Here is a 15,767-nt window from a genome sequence, read left to right on the forward strand (position 1 = left end):
TATATTATACCACACAACAATAATACATATATTAATACTGAAGTTAAGAAATCAGCTTTTATTAGTAATCAAAAATATTGACCTATGAAATACAAAGACAACAAAATAATCGGACGCTCAGTCCGCGTGTTTGCTTTCTAGTTATATTTCAAATTCTCTTTGCATAGTAAATTTTCTTTAGTCTTACTTAGCACACTCTTAGAAGTGTTTAACATCAATATTATCCTCTTTTTAGCACTTTGAGACAGAATAATGTATTTATCGAGAAGGAAAACAAAATTATGATAACTCGTATTACCCATAATTAGGAAAAGAAGTCGAAAAGTTATAAATGCTTATTTTATCTTCTAGAGAGTAGTCAATAACTGAAAGTTGCATATATGACTGCATGACTAGTGCTTTTTGCGTATGGCCTGATTTCCTTGATTTCTAATTGTTCGCTGAAGACGATTCTCGTCATGAATGTATCAGTTCCACATGAAAGAATTTCTTTTTGCTAAAATAGAAAGAAAAATGGTTCACAGAAAATATATTCAATTTTTATTTAAATAAAGTCTTTCGCTGCAAAAATAATTTGCGCTATAAATAAAACTTTATCGCACCAAAAGATAAGTAAACCAAATTTGTGAAATGTTATTTTGCCGATTCATAGGAGAAAGTAAATAAAATATTGTCGGGCTTAAAATTCCTCCTTAAATTAAATTTCTCGCATTGCATAATTTGTACCTGTGCCTTTCAGGATAGGACTTTGCGGATTTGATAATCCGATGCGGGATCCCAAAACGGACGAGGCGAAAAGACACATAAATCAGGGAGTTAAAATAAAAATGGACGAGCAAGGAAATATCCTCATAAAGAGGTTGTGCAAAAGCAACGTCTACATAAAAGCCACAAATCCAGAAGATAACGCGATTGGTTCTGAAATTCTTCGGAACCCCCAAGGTGCTTTGGAACACGAAAAACCGGGAAAGGTAGAAAAAGTCACCTACTTTTTGAAAACCACTTTTTAAATAACTTTTACCTGACATTAGTATTTAGTAACGACCTCGATTCAGATGAGCAATTTTATTTCCAGATCACGCTTTGCTATCATCCATTTTCTTTCTGGTAAAAAAAGTCTTTGGTTTATTTAATGAAAATAAAAAGAAACTTTTTTATTTATTTGTAGTTGTTTGACATGAATAAGTTTCAAACCAATTTGTCCCGGGAAACGAGAAGAGCATATCCAGACAGGCGAAGATTAGAAACACAGTGTCTCAGCGCTATAGTTTTTGTTCGTTCAGAAAATGATGTTTTACAATCTCCAGTATGGGTCCTCATCGTCAATGTCGTTGGATTGGACATGTTAAAGTCAAAATTACCACCAGGTGAGTTTCATCATTTTAACAAATGTGTAAAAACTATGTATTGTAGGCCCTCTCAAATACCCTTACTATAATTTTTGGTTTCCAGAAATTATAAGATATGGGACATGAAATTAATGGAAATTTTTAGTATTTAAGATAACACATGCTTTGCAAGTAAAGACTTATACATATTAGGGAGGCCCTTATTTTTCACTTTTCGAATTTTTTGCTCTCACCCCTCCCCCGCCCAGTTTTCTTTCAATGCCTAACAAAAAATATCCTGCAAGTTTGAGCGAAATTGCTCAGCTTTTTATAAATCTAATACTTAAACCCAATTATATGTTACAAATAATTCCGTATGTTAGTATATTTTTCAGAATTCGTCAGAGAATAAGAATTAATCATAAATTTTTAGGAATGTAGGAACGTAGGAACGTTTTTTAAAAATAAATAATCATTAATTAGTTATTTTAGAATAATTAGTGATCTTTGTACTACTTTTCAATTGTCTCAACAATTTTAATTTGCTTCAAAATTTAATTTTTTTCAAGTAAGTCGCGAAATGAACGTATTTTCTAGATATTTTGAGTTCGTGAATCAATTATAACAATGCCATAATTTGCTTAAATAGTTTTACAAATACATTTATATTATATTATATTGACAAACAATATTACTTTTTACCTAATTGAAATTCGTTTAAACCTTTACAAGTATTCTTAGAAAACAAATTAGTACTTAAAAATATATAATATATCTGTCGAAAATTTGGTTAGATAAAATGTTTTTTCTGATTTTTTTAGGTAAAGTATATACTTGAACAAACGCATATTATTTAAATAAGTGTAAAATTCATTTAAAAACAGATTTTATTCTTATCATTGATTAAAGTACTGATCGTGACGTGTAGTAAATACATTCATTTCGCGACTTACCTAAAAAAATATATATTTATACAAATTAAAATTGTTTAAGCATTTAAAAATTGGTCATGAAATGACTGGGTAATCCCACGTTACTGATTAATTATTATTTATAAAAAAATACTTTCGAAAGGCGTTAATAAACCGCAATATTACGTAAAATTCAAATTTTTTACTTATGGGGTTTTCTTGGGGAACCCATGAGAGTGGCTTCCCTCAAAACTCGTGATTGATTCTTATTCCCTGATAAATTATGTAAAATATACTGAAATAGGGAATTATGTGTGACATATTATCAGGTTTAAACATTAGAATAACAAAAAAACTGACTTTTTTAATGTTAAATCTAATGTTAACTTCTAAATCTGTTAATTGATTTCGCTTAAGTGTGGAGGAAATTTTTTTTAATAATTTAAACAGAACTGGAAGGATGAAAACAGAGAAATTCTTGAAAAAATCCACCAAGTATAAATAAGAACTATCCTAATGAATATAAATATATATACAATACAATGGTAGAATTCTCGAAAAAAATTAAATTTCCACCCAAAAACATGACTTTTAAAACCAAAAAGATGAATTTTCAACCAGAAAATATTAATTTTCACCAACAAAATTAACTTTTACAAAAAACGATTGCATTTTTACCCAAAAAAATGCAATTTCAACTTTTCAACACTAAAATTCATTTACATGCGAATTAATTTTTTAACTAATGTAACTATTAAATTTGTGGTTAAAAATTGATATTTTAAATTAAACATTTATCTTTTCTGAACAGAAATTCAACTATTTGGTTAGAAATTTATTCTTTTTACTTAAAAATGTAATTGTTTGGTTGTAAATTAATCTGCTTTAGTTAATGATTGAACTATTTTGTAGAAAATTCGTCTTTTTTAGTCAAATTCAACTTTTTGGTTGAAACATCAACTATTGCATGTTTCGTTGGGAATTCATCTTTTTTGGTTAAAAAATTTACTAGGCGGTTTAAAGTTCAACTACTTTTAAAAACATTAGTTTTTCTTTTAGTTGAAAATTGAAATGTTTTGTAACAAATTAGTCTTTTTGGTTAAAAAATTCAGTAGTTTGTTTTAACATTAAACTATTTAATTGATAATTAATTTTTCAGTTCATATTTTTTGATAAAAATTCAACTATTTCATTTAAAATTTAATAATTTTAATTAAAATTCACCCATTTGACAGGAAATAAGCTCTTATGTTAAAAAATTATATGTTCGGGTTCAAAATTCGACTATTTTGTAGATAATTCGATTTTCTAACTTCAAAACAATTCTTTAGAAAATTGATCTATTTTGTTCAAAATTCATCGTCTTTGATAGAACACTAATGTTCTTGGTGCAAAATTCATGTTTTTTATTGAAAATCGAACTACTTCGTTGAAATTTCAATTACTTTGTTAAAAATTCATTCTTAATAGGTTCAAAATTCAACTATTTAGTTGTTTTTTAATCCATCTTTTTTCCTTAAAAAATAATCTTATTTGTTGAAAATATCTTCCTTTCGGTTGAGGATTCAATTATTCGGTTGAAAACTTAAAATTTGAAGGTTTCTCAGTTTAAAACTCTTTCATTTTGTAGATATATAAATACACATTTCGAAATTGTGACGATGTTAAACATCAAAAGTCAAGGGTTTAAATTTTAAATCTTCCAACTTATGAAACTTCAAATTTAGATCATCAAAATTACAGAATTTCTATAATATTAAATCTTGCATAATTTTATATTATAGACTATTAAAATTAAAAACTTTTCAATTTTAAAAATTCACAATTAAAAGTTCTACAATTTTGAAAATTCTTCAATTTTAACTACATAGAGTTTAAAATTCAGAAATTTTAAAGATGTAAAAATGGAAATTCATAAATATTGATATTTGGAAGATCAAAAGTAAAAAGATCAAAAGAGTAAATTCCAAATCTTTCATCTTGATGAAATTTCAAATGCAGATCATCAAAAATACAGAATTTTCAGTACTGAAACTTATAAATTGTATAATATTGAATTGTAAATTTTCAAAATTAAATACGCTTCAATTTTAAAGACTTAAAATTTTGGAGAGTTACAGTTGAAACTTCTCGAATTTTAAAAATATAAAATAGCTAATAAAAAATTAGCAACTTAAAATTCTTCCATTTGGAATATTTGCAATTTAAGACTGTAGCTGCAATTATGTAGTTACTTTTTTTAGAAGCTTCCCCAACACAGCATCTAATTTTAAATGATCCCTAAGTCACATAAAAATGATTTTTATGTAAATCTAACACGATGAGAAATTAATATTCGAACTCAATCTAAAGAAATTCGATTCAATCCAACAACTTTAATTGAAAACCAAATTTTATAATATTAAACTGGCGTATACTATTATTTAGATGAAACCCCCCTACAGGGGATAATCATTAATTAAGAGTACAAATAAAATAGAAATAATTAATTTTAAATTTAATGTATAAATCCGTATAGTCTTTTGACTATTAATTAAATTAAATTAATTATTTAAAAAAATATTAGACTTTTTAATTAATAATTATCCACTGTAGGGAGATTTCCCATAAACTGGCAGATTGGGTGGAAAAAAACTCCCGATAAATCAGCGAAAACGTGGGAGTTTCAATGCGGACAAAATGAATGAATAAATTTGAAGATTATTATATATAATGAATAATTAATAGTACTGTTTTAATTTTCAGTCATGCAGATCCAAAGGCCTGTAGACATTAAAAATCGACCTAGAATTCCAATTCCGGATGAAGATCCCTACAGTGTAGCGGGAGTTTCATCATCCTCAGGCCCAAGTGACAGCTTACAAACTAGTAGAGATTCCCGAGAACAAATTTACGTACAGTCGAATTATCAGCAACGACGAACAGAAAAACCTCCCAAACTCCCTCCAAGAGAAAACCTCTATGGCCATGACATCCCCAAGGTATTGCAAAAAAATTTTAATACCTACATAAAAATGTTAATTTTCTTTTTCAATTTGACATCTACAATCGATAAATAAAGTGATTATTACATTTAATGCAAATTTCTTAATCTTACAGCCTGACTACGACGACCTTGAGGACGATTACAGAAATTCTGTGAGGCCTCCAGTCATATCCAATGGAGAGAAGAAGAGTAAAAAGGACGATAGTAAAAAATACGGTTAGTGTTCATTAATTTTAATCATTATTTTGCAAGTAAATAAAAAAAGGCTCATAAAATTTTTGCCTAAGAAGCAAAAAGTTCTTTCTTGAGAGGTATGCTGAATATTTCACAACCTGGAGGACGTAAATACTTAATAGTCTTAACCATTAGTTTTGTAAGAGTGACCATGTGATTTTAATTGGGTTTTCATGTTTCTGTGTCAATATTACATTTTTTACAAACTGTGCAAATCCGGAAAAAAATTGGGAAAAAGATTTAGAAAAGATTGCATGATTTATTAATCATCTCTAAGTTACTCTTTCTATTTCGATTTAAATGCCAAACTTCTTACCATTCATCTTCACCTATAGCTTCAGGTGCCAGTTAATAATAAAGTAACAATAAACGATTTTAAAAATCAGCAAAATCATCTTGATTCAGATCGTTCTTATGAAAAGTGCGAAAAATATTGTTTACCCACAAATATTTCCTTTTACCATGTTTGGTTTTTCCTATTCAAAATTGAAGAAGCCTTTGAAGTTAAGATGAAAAACTTCTAATTCTAGAGAATCAAATTCTAGACTGATCCAGAAAAGAAACCTTAATTAATACAGGAATCACAGAAGTTCGATATTTCAACTTTGGATACAGAAAAGGGGGATTAAAAGAGGATTTCATTCTAGAGTTGTGCAGTCGTTTATTCGAATTTTTAATGCAATTTCAGATACGTTTGAAACATTGGATTTTTCGAAATAGAAAAAAATTTATCTGTACATCAAATCGGCTTCATTTTCGTAGACTATTGCAATTTTTTAAAGCAGAATAACTTCATTTTTCGTTTGTTAAAAAATGGTTCAAAAAGTCAAGTTTGGGATTCATTTTTTTTTCTTAATAAAAAAAAGTTATTTTGATACAAAAAGTGGTAATAAATTAAGGAAATCAATTAGAAAAAAATTCAAGAAGTTCAAAGATTGAAAATTAGTTGAATCACAGAAATAAAAAATGTTCTTGTCTGGAAATTTAATTATTTTGTTGAAAAAGCAAAAATTTTATTAAAAATTCAAGCTTTTTGGTTGAAATTCAAATGATTTGTAAAAAATACGTTTTTTGGCTGAAAAGTTCTATTTTTTTTTTAGGATTCATCATTTCATTTGAAAATTCATTTCTCTGGTATAAAATGTAACTGTTTTGTTTAGAATTTTTTGTTCGAAAATTCAACTATTTTTTAGAAAATTCGGCTCTGTTTTGAAATTAACTTTTTTATTGAAAACTCTTAATTTATGCGTGAAAGTTCAACTGTTTCTTGAGAAAATTCGTCTTTTTGGCTTGAAAATTATACAATTTTGTTAAAAACCAATATTATGTTCAAACAGCGTATTTTTTTGGATGAATTCAACTGTTTTTTATTTAACATTAAACTTTTTTAGGGTAAGATATCAACTATTATCGTTTTCGTTGAGAATTCATCTCTCATCGTTAAAAAATGTATGCATTGGTTAACAAAATTATTATTTTGTTAAATTCGAAAATTTTGTTAAGAATGCATCCCTTTTGAATGAAAATCTACTGGTATTAATTGAAAATTCATCTCTTTTGTTAAAAGTTTAATTATTTTGTTAAAAAATTTAACTATTTTGGTATAAAAATCAACCACTTAGTTTAAAATTAACTTTTTTGGTGACAATTCAGATTTTTTTGAAGATTTTATTAATTGGTTGAAAATTTAATTTATTAATGAATAATTTTAGGCCTGAAAATTCATTTATTTATTAAAGATTCATTATTTTGGTTCACAATTCATCTCTTGTTGAAATCTTGATTATTTTTTTGAAAAATTCAATTACTTTGGTGTCAAATTCAACTATTTGGATTAAAGTTAACTTTCTTAATTAAAATTTTTTTAATGTCAATTCAACTATTTTTTATAAAATTCGTCTTTTTGGTTTAAAAATTCAACAATATGATTTTATAAATCAACTAATATATTAAAAAGTCATTAAAATTTAAAAAATGTTGGTTGAATTATCAAATATTACATTTTTCGCTGAGAATTCATCATTTTAGTTGAAAATTTGTCTTTTTATAGAAAATTAATATTCTTGGTAGCAAATGCACATTTTTTGTTCAAATTAAAATTGAAGCATTTCCAATTAAATTTAATATAGTATAAACATTAAATTAATTTAAAAGAATTTATTCCCTTTTTTCTTAAAAATCTCCATATTTACCCTGCTTTTAGAAGATTTTGGCCTGTAACGTCTCTATAAAGATGTCTTTGATTTGAAACGGCAGAATTAATGTAGCACTCGGGTTAAGTTTCTCGTCTTGCTTTCTAAAGTCTTCAATCTCTATTTATAATTTTAAAAAAATGAATCGAAACCTTGTAAAAAGCGGAAAAATTCTGAATTCTAGGTCATACGGGAATTTTTCAAATTTAATGGGAAAAAAGGGGAAAGGGAAATGCAGATGATCTCTCTTATTATTTCTAATTCATCTTTAGATTTAACTAACTTTCCTATCGTAATTGATTCTTAATGCCGATAATATTGTTATTTTAAAAATCTGCATTTCTGTTGGCAGATGATCCCTACTATTGTGGTCTGAGGGCACGTGTGCCAAACTTTGTAAAAATGGCAAAGAATGGTCACACTAAACAAATAGTGCAACCTTCTCCATATGGACATATCAGAACACAACCAGCACCAACTTATATTACCACTGGATACGTGCATGCTCATGCTGCCCAAATATATGGACATCATGTCCCACTTCCAGAAAAGTACCAGAAAAAACAATCCATCATGTACCATGCCAAAAGTTTCGAAAGCGGTCTCGGTACGTACGTATGCCTTTCTTTTACTAAACGCAGGGTATCAGAAATCACGAGGAACCTTTTCTTAAATTATAGGATTTTAAAATATATTTAACAAGGTTCGTCCAAGAATGCATTGCAAATTTTTTTATCTAATTTTCATGCATATCAACCGAAATTTGTTCGAATCCACACAAAAAAATATCTGCGTTTTTTGTCATTAGAAAAACGCATTTATTTTGTGTCTTGTGGAACCTCTTTAATCATTTTAATGATTTTCTAGGTTCCACAAGACATTGTTGTAGATTTTATTTAAAATAGTCAATATTTGGTGAATCAAGTTGAAACTCGTTTCTCTTATCAAATTTAGCTATAGAATATACACAACCGGTCAAAATTTGGGTTCGCCTCTTTTTCAATGATTGATTAAATTCTCTTAAATTTAATTATGTCAGAGCTAAAAAAAATTCTTATTAAACAAGTCAATGTTCTCTAAATTTCATATAAAATGAGCCCAGGATGAAGCCAAAACATTCTTTTTTTAAGTCGATATTGCAATAATAGTGTATATTTCAATGTTTTCTTAAATTTTAAATAACTTCCTTAATAATCAATATTTTGTCATGTTTTTGAGCTCATTTTGAAGCTATTTTTCCACAAGAGCGCTATGAGTGTAAATCTAAAAAAAAATTCTGTCACAGTGCAAGAACTTAAAGTTGTTCTATGCTAATAAACGTTAGAGATATTGTGGAAAAATAGCTTTAAAATGAGTCCAGGAACATTAAAAAATATTCATTATCCCGGGAGTTTTTGAAAATTTAATAAAACATTGACATTTACCTACACAATTTCTGCAAAATCTACTTGAAAAATAGACAAATAGAGGCGAACCCAAACTTTGGACCGGTAGTGTAAATGAATTCCTTTTTAAATATCACTCCTATCAGTCTGCTTAGAGTCCCAATAAAACCCCATAAGTGAACAATTTTGGTTTGCGAGTCTTTGGCGCTAATTAGGATATTTTTGTGTTTTCTTTTACACAAATTGTTTCTAATACATAAGATCCTACATCCTATTGATAATTATACGTTCACATAAATTGTTTAAGCTATTTATTACTGGTTCTAGCAATTTTCCGAATTTTAAACTTATTTTAAACTTATTTTCAACTTTTCTGCTAAGTGAGGCAATAATCGATTACAAAAATAATTGCTTGGACCATTTATTATTATTTTAAATAATATTATTGCAGAATACTTTTAGAAAGTCGCATTAATTTCTGAAATTTTCACCTTTTTGTCGACTTTTCACTTAGAGTGAGGTAATAATTATTGTGATTCTGTAAATACAATTTTTTAAGCAATTATTCTTATTATTATTATATATCTTCTCCTATATTAATTCTAGATAGTTACAATTTTTTCTGAGATTTTTTAATTTTGTCCACTATTCATTTAGTGAGGTAATAACTAATGCAATTTAACAAACAATTGTTTAAGCAATTTATTATTGTTCATAAGTATCTTCTCTTAAATAATTCCTAAAAAGTATTTTTTTAAATTGTTAACTTTGCTTTGGCTTTTTAGTTATAAACGAATAATACATGAAGATTAGAGACAATCATTTTTTAAACAATTTCTTTCTTGTGAATATATTTTTATGAAATAAAACAGATATTTCAAACATTCTACGAATATTCTATATGGATGATATAAAATGTAAATTTTCTTTGAAGTATTTTGTTAAATTGTATTAATTATTACCTCCCTATAAAGGTCAGTTACGCCAGCCCCCCCCCCTCTTAATTTTCAGATTTTCTATAGCCCACTGAATTGCGCCCCAAATGCACTCAAATGCGCCACCGATAAAAAATGTTGTGTCACAAAACTGTAAGAGTTATATCAGGTGTTACGCGGCTGGGAGGGCGGATTAGCGTCACGCTACCCCCCATTTGAAAAATCAGTTTGAATGACATGACCTTGAACACCTTCAAAAGCGCTCATTTGCGCCATAAAGAAAAATTTGCGCCACATTGATAACCAATTTATCAGGAGGGGGCTACCCCCTCCCATTTAATATCATTTTATATCAAACTTTCAAATGGGAGGGGGTAGCGTGACGCTAGCCCTCCCTCCTTCCGGCGTAACACCTGATATAACTCCTACAGTTTTGGGGCGCCAAATTTTTTTATCGGTGGCGCGTTTGAGGCGCAATTCAGTGGGCTATAGAAAACCCGAAAATTAAGAGTGGGAGGAGGGCTGGTGTAACTAACCTGACTATGAGTGAAAAATGAACGAAAAGTGAATAATGAACGAAAAGTAAAAAATGCAGAAAAAACGCAACTTTCAAACTCTATTTCAAGAGAAAATTTCTTTAAACAATAATAAATTGATTAGCAAATTTATTTCAACATTTAGTTATCAATGGAATGTAATACTTCATGTATTATAAACAAATTGCTTTTCAAAAACTGCATAAAATCATAATTAACACCAAAAACTCGCAAAACACAATTTTTCTCTTATGGGGGTTTTTTAACCCTATAAAACAGACTTGTGTGGGTAATATTTGAAAAGTAATTTTTGATTCGTATTCTATGGCTAATTGTGCAGAGAAATGATGAGTTTTAACTCGATTCACATAATATTGACGATCCTGACTAACATTTACAAAAACTTTTTTTTCTTATGGAAAATATGTATTAACCTTCATGGGGCTTGCGGAACCTCTAAATATCATTTTAAAACACCCATTTTTGGTAAGCTTTACTGTTTTTCTTCGAAATGCGTCAGAAAATTTGTTAGGCGTTTAAAATTGACTTAATGGTTTTGATTTTTTTGAAAATATAATACACTCGATTTTCGTAAAAAGCCATCCATCATTATTATTTCACTTCTTTCGAGAAAAATGTGAAAATTGGATTTTATGAAAAAAGAAACATTCTCCTGGACACAAAAATGGTCTGGTAACACTCACCAGAATATGAAAATAAAATATTGCATATCTGAATGACGTAAAAAATTATGGATGTTTGCAAAAAATGTGTATGTTTTTAAATAGACGCCAAAATTCAAAGATTTTTAACTTCGTGGAATTTTTTTGCCAAATCGGAAAAATAAACTTTCTCTAATTTCTTCTTGAAAAACATATTTTTTGCTGAGAGATTCTGCGACTTGAAGGTTAGAATACAAAATTTATTAGAATATGAAAACACTGTTTATTAAAAAGGGCTGCTAAATTTGACTAACACTTTTTTACCGAAATAATAGTAAAGAAACACGTGAAACTAGAAATTCAATCCATTTTGCAATTTTCTTTTTAATTTTTCGCCGTTGTAAACTTATATGAAAAATGAACCAAACTGATGTTTTTTACCATTATGGGAACAATGAAAAATCCCGAATTTAAACATTAAAATTTTTGTTATTTATAAAATTAATCAAATTCTTACAATTAAAATTATAGCAGAATAAAAAATTAAACTAAATAATATTTTTTAATTGTTCTTGTTCAGAAATTTTATAATTCGGGAATTTTCTAGTTCTAGAATTTTCTATAATTCTAGTAATTTTCTAGTTTTTCAGATTCAATAATATTGTAAACTGTCGGGAATTTGATTATTTGGAATTTTCCAATTCGTAAATTTTACAGTATTGGCAATTTTATTTGTCAAAATTTTTATTTTTCGGGATTTTTCAGTCGCTCCGTATCTACTCAGTAAAAATAATATTTTTGATCCGCCCTAAGGGCTTCGGCCTGATTATTGAAAAATCTATTTGGTCGCAAACTGAATCCAAACGATTCCTGAATTCGTGATTTCTCATTTCCTGACTAAATAGCGTGATTTTCGCGACCATTATTAACTGAAAAAATTATGTTACAGATGCAGACGAGCGAATTGATTCTCCCTACAACCATATTTATGGTAGATTACCTATTCCAACACGTGGCGTGATACCTCCGACTCCTCGCGCTATGTACATTGGAGAGTGGGACTAAATTTAAGTTAATCTCTGCGTATCTGTATCTAAAGCCTGTATATTGTTAATATACCACATAAATACTCATATTTTTTATGCCAGCACCAGAGTCGTTCTCATTTTTTTTAAACAATTAAAAGAATTCATTTAACTTTCAATAATCAGTGTAAGTATGTATAGGTAACGTCGAATATATAATGTAACTCGAGAGATTAAGTATAAATGAATGTTTCTAACAATCATCGACCCTGTACTCTAAGAACTTTAATTTCTAGACTACGTCGATACTTAGTATCATACGGCGGGACTGAAACAACTTTAATTGCCAAAAACAAACAAAAATCCATCGGGCCCTTTTCGAAATAAGTCAATTTTTATGTTTGATACAAAAAAAAATTATGGAAGAACTTTAAAACCATAATTTTCATTACAAATTGCTTCAGATTATAAATTATACATTTTACTTTCAAAAGATTTGATACGAGGAAAAAATTGATGAAATCATTTTTCACATAAATTTTATCAATATTTAAACAGGGTAGTCATTTTAATATAGGATTGTTAAATGACTCAGTAAATAAATGTTTGAATCTACAAAATTATATCGTTCTAAGCAATTTCAAGTTAGAAACGTAAAAACTTGAACAATTAAATTTTTTAAACTGAACACTCTCTAAATTAAAAGTTACATTTTTTAACTTTAAGTCGTTTGAAATTACTAATGGTTCAATTCTACTTGATACATTAAAATTCAACACTGTCACTTAGAAATTCAAATTTTTTTAATAAATCAATTAACACTATATAGAAAGTATAAATTTAACTCTTTAAAATTTTAACAATTCAAGGCTATTTCAAAAAATACAGTCACAATTTTTTTAGTTTTTAATGTATTTATTTATGCCTATTTGAAACGTACAGTCAAATATTGATTAGTATTAAAAAATTGTCCTTATAAATGCAAAATTGTAAATTGAATTGGTTAGAAATTTACTATTTTAGACAGAAAAAATATTTTAATAGGATTTGAAATTGAATATAACCATTTAATTGCGATGACATTAGGTGATTAGGATGATTAGGGATGACATAATTTTTTCCCGAAAATGTCGTTTTTCGGAAATTTGAATTTCAGGAATTTGACACTTTGGGAATTTAAAATGCTCATTTTATAATTTCGGCAATTATACAATTCACGGAATTTAAACATGTCGGAAACTTAATTTCCTGAAGTTTTTTCTTTTTCGGTGAAATCATGCCATCCCATCTAAATATTAATAAGAAATTATTTTAAAAATTTAAATAATTTTTTAAGTTTTAATTGGACGTATAAATTTAACTAATGTTTTTTTAAATTGAATTTGTTCAATTTTCAAAACTAAATCCAAAAAATTGATTAACTTTGAACAGATTCAAAATCTTCGTCTAAATTAAATTATTGTTCCATTTTAAATACTCGAACTACAGTTCAATTTAACAAATCATTGATTCGTATTAACAATTGATCATTATAAAACCTTTTTTTTCAAACAAAATTTCAATTTCGAACGCTTTAAATCTGTAATTGTTAAAGTTACAAAACTGCACTTTAGAATTCTTTAAATTGAAAATGTACGCTTAAAATGAAGACCTAAAATATAAATAAAAGTATAATAAATAAATATAATAATAATAATAATAGTTGAAATCTAACTCATTTTTAATTGAATTATATAACCTGATATGAAATTTATACATCAATTTATAATTTTATTCATGAAATTTGTAAATTCAATCATAAAATGTTTGAAATCAATAAGAAAATATTTTTTTCTAGTATCTAGGTAATAAAGTAGACGATATTTAATATCAGCTACGATGTGTATTTACCAGTGCCGCTTTTAATATAATTTTTCTATTGAAAGTTTGACAAAATGATGAAAAATGCAACAAACTACAATTAAAATCATTGTAAATTGTACTTGGCTTTGATATTAAAAGCGACAATCATAAATACTTTCTTATTGAGTTTAAAAATTTCATCAATAAAATCGTAAACTGAAGTTTAATATATTGGTGAATTTTATCTTAAAAATAATTTAATCAATTCAGTACTGTGTATCAATTTTTTTAAGATCAAAAAATTATAATTTATAATTCACAATGATCTCTACAGAAAATTGTGAGCTTTTTTAAAATGTTCTAATTACTTTTTTCTATTAAGCATAAAAAGACTTTTTTCAAAAACTATCGGATGGATTTTTTTTGTTTTTGGTCTTAAAATGTCCGTGGAATCAAAGCCAAAAACTGGCATATTGAAGGACCTTTAAAGTTGGTTCAGATCCACCTTGATTATCGAAAACACTGTAAACAGTAACACGTTTCTATGTTTTGAGATTAAATGATGTAAAAATTGAAGGCTAGTGCTACGTTGGTAAAAAATTCTATGAGATTTCATCGAATTGTGTATTGTCAAAAGAACAGAAGAGAAACAATAGAAACTGTTACGTTTTTGTAAAAGGACATTTTTTATGTAAACGCGCAATGAATCGATTTAAAAAGTGTACATACTACATAAAAAGTAGATTATTATTCAATTCCCATCCTTTTGTTTTATTTATTAGTTCATTACATCACTGGGTGGAAAATTACTCACTATCATTCAACCGTATGAAAACATTTAATTTTAATTTCTCCAATGCACTTTACTCGCATACTATCAAACGTTCACGTTTCATTAGAAATATATTCAGTCATTCCGGGAAAATAGAAGATTCCTTACTTTCTTGTATAATTCTTGTATAACTTATATCCTATATACCATCTCACCACAATCCCTTGTGCGAAATATGCGGGCGCACAAAAATGCTGTAGACGGCGATCTTAGGATCGAAATACGATTCAAGAAGTCAGTCAATAAAAAAGTATTCAAAAAGTTCACTGAGAATTAGCACTGATCAACTCTAAAATAAGCGTAACTGCAAAATCTTTAAGTTATTATGTCCACCACTTTTTTTTTTTTTTGCACGTCCAAAACCGAGGCAAGCTTCGATTTCTTGCAATGACCGAGGTTTTTCAAAGACGACAGAACACTGATGAGAGCTGAGAAACTTGGAGAAAAACTCACTTCAAATTCCTCGGTTTTTCAGATCTTTCACTTTGTAGATTCTAACTAGCCAGTGCTCGGTCGTGTATGCTTCCTCAAGTGTCTCTAATTCGAAGTCTTTGTTTCCAATTTCCATGTTTCTGACTCTATCGTATCCAGATGGTTTGCCTATAAATAGAAAAATAATAAAAGGTAGATAATAGAGACTTTGTACTTTCTAGCTCAGAGCAGAAATCTAAGATTAAATATTTGTAATTATTTCAATATTTAATTTATTATTACTTTTGGAAAAATTGAAATATTTTATCCAGTAACTTCAATTTTCGAGAAACTACAATATTATAATAGCTTAAAAACGTTTTTAATTTAAAAGTTTCATAATTTCAAATGAATACAAAAGATTTCACAAATATTTCAAAAATTTCATAAATATTTCAAATGTAAAGATTTAAAAAAGGGTTACAGTG

General features: G+C 27.6%; 2 protein-coding genes across 9 annotated transcripts in view; one reads left to right on the top strand and one right to left on the bottom strand.

Moving 5' to 3' along the window:
• LOC117167037 overlaps positions 1 to 12,641 on the top strand; it is a 196,575-nt gene extending 183,934 nt beyond the window's left edge. For 5 of the 6 annotated variants that reach the window (XM_033351598.1, XM_033351603.1, XM_033351600.1 and 2 more), the window contains 6 exons: positions 740 to 971; positions 1,169 to 1,367; positions 4,985 to 5,220; positions 5,339 to 5,441; positions 8,004 to 8,258; positions 12,119 to 12,340. In XM_033351598.1, coding sequence (XP_033207489.1) covers positions 740 to 971; positions 1,169 to 1,367; positions 4,985 to 5,220; positions 5,339 to 5,441; positions 8,004 to 8,258; positions 12,119 to 12,234 — 1,141 coding nt within the window. In that variant the 3' untranslated portion in view covers positions 12,235 to 12,340. Of the gene's footprint in view, positions 1 to 739; positions 972 to 1,168; positions 1,368 to 4,984; positions 5,221 to 5,338; positions 5,442 to 8,003; positions 8,263 to 12,118 lie in introns of all 6 variants that reach the window. The other variant, XM_033351604.1, reaches the window with a different exon arrangement.
• Positions 12,642 to 14,783: 2,142 nt separating this feature from the next.
• The window catches only part of LOC117167035 (dolichyl-diphosphooligosaccharide--protein glycosyltransferase subunit STT3A), a 30,581-nt gene continuing 29,597 nt past the window's right edge, over positions 14,784 to 15,767 (bottom strand). For all 3 annotated transcript variants that reach the window (XM_033351595.1, XM_033351596.1, XM_033351597.1), the window contains exon 12: positions 14,784 to 15,468. In XM_033351595.1, the coding sequence (XP_033207486.1) occupies positions 15,323 to 15,468 (146 nt within the window). In that variant the 3' untranslated portion in view covers positions 14,784 to 15,322. The remainder of the gene's footprint in view (positions 15,469 to 15,767) is intronic.

Source organism: Belonocnema kinseyi, chromosome 2 (assembly GCF_010883055.1).
Source record: "Belonocnema kinseyi isolate 2016_QV_RU_SX_M_011 chromosome 2, B_treatae_v1, whole genome shotgun sequence".
Lineage (NCBI taxonomy): Eukaryota > Metazoa > Arthropoda > Insecta > Hymenoptera > Cynipidae > Belonocnema > Belonocnema kinseyi.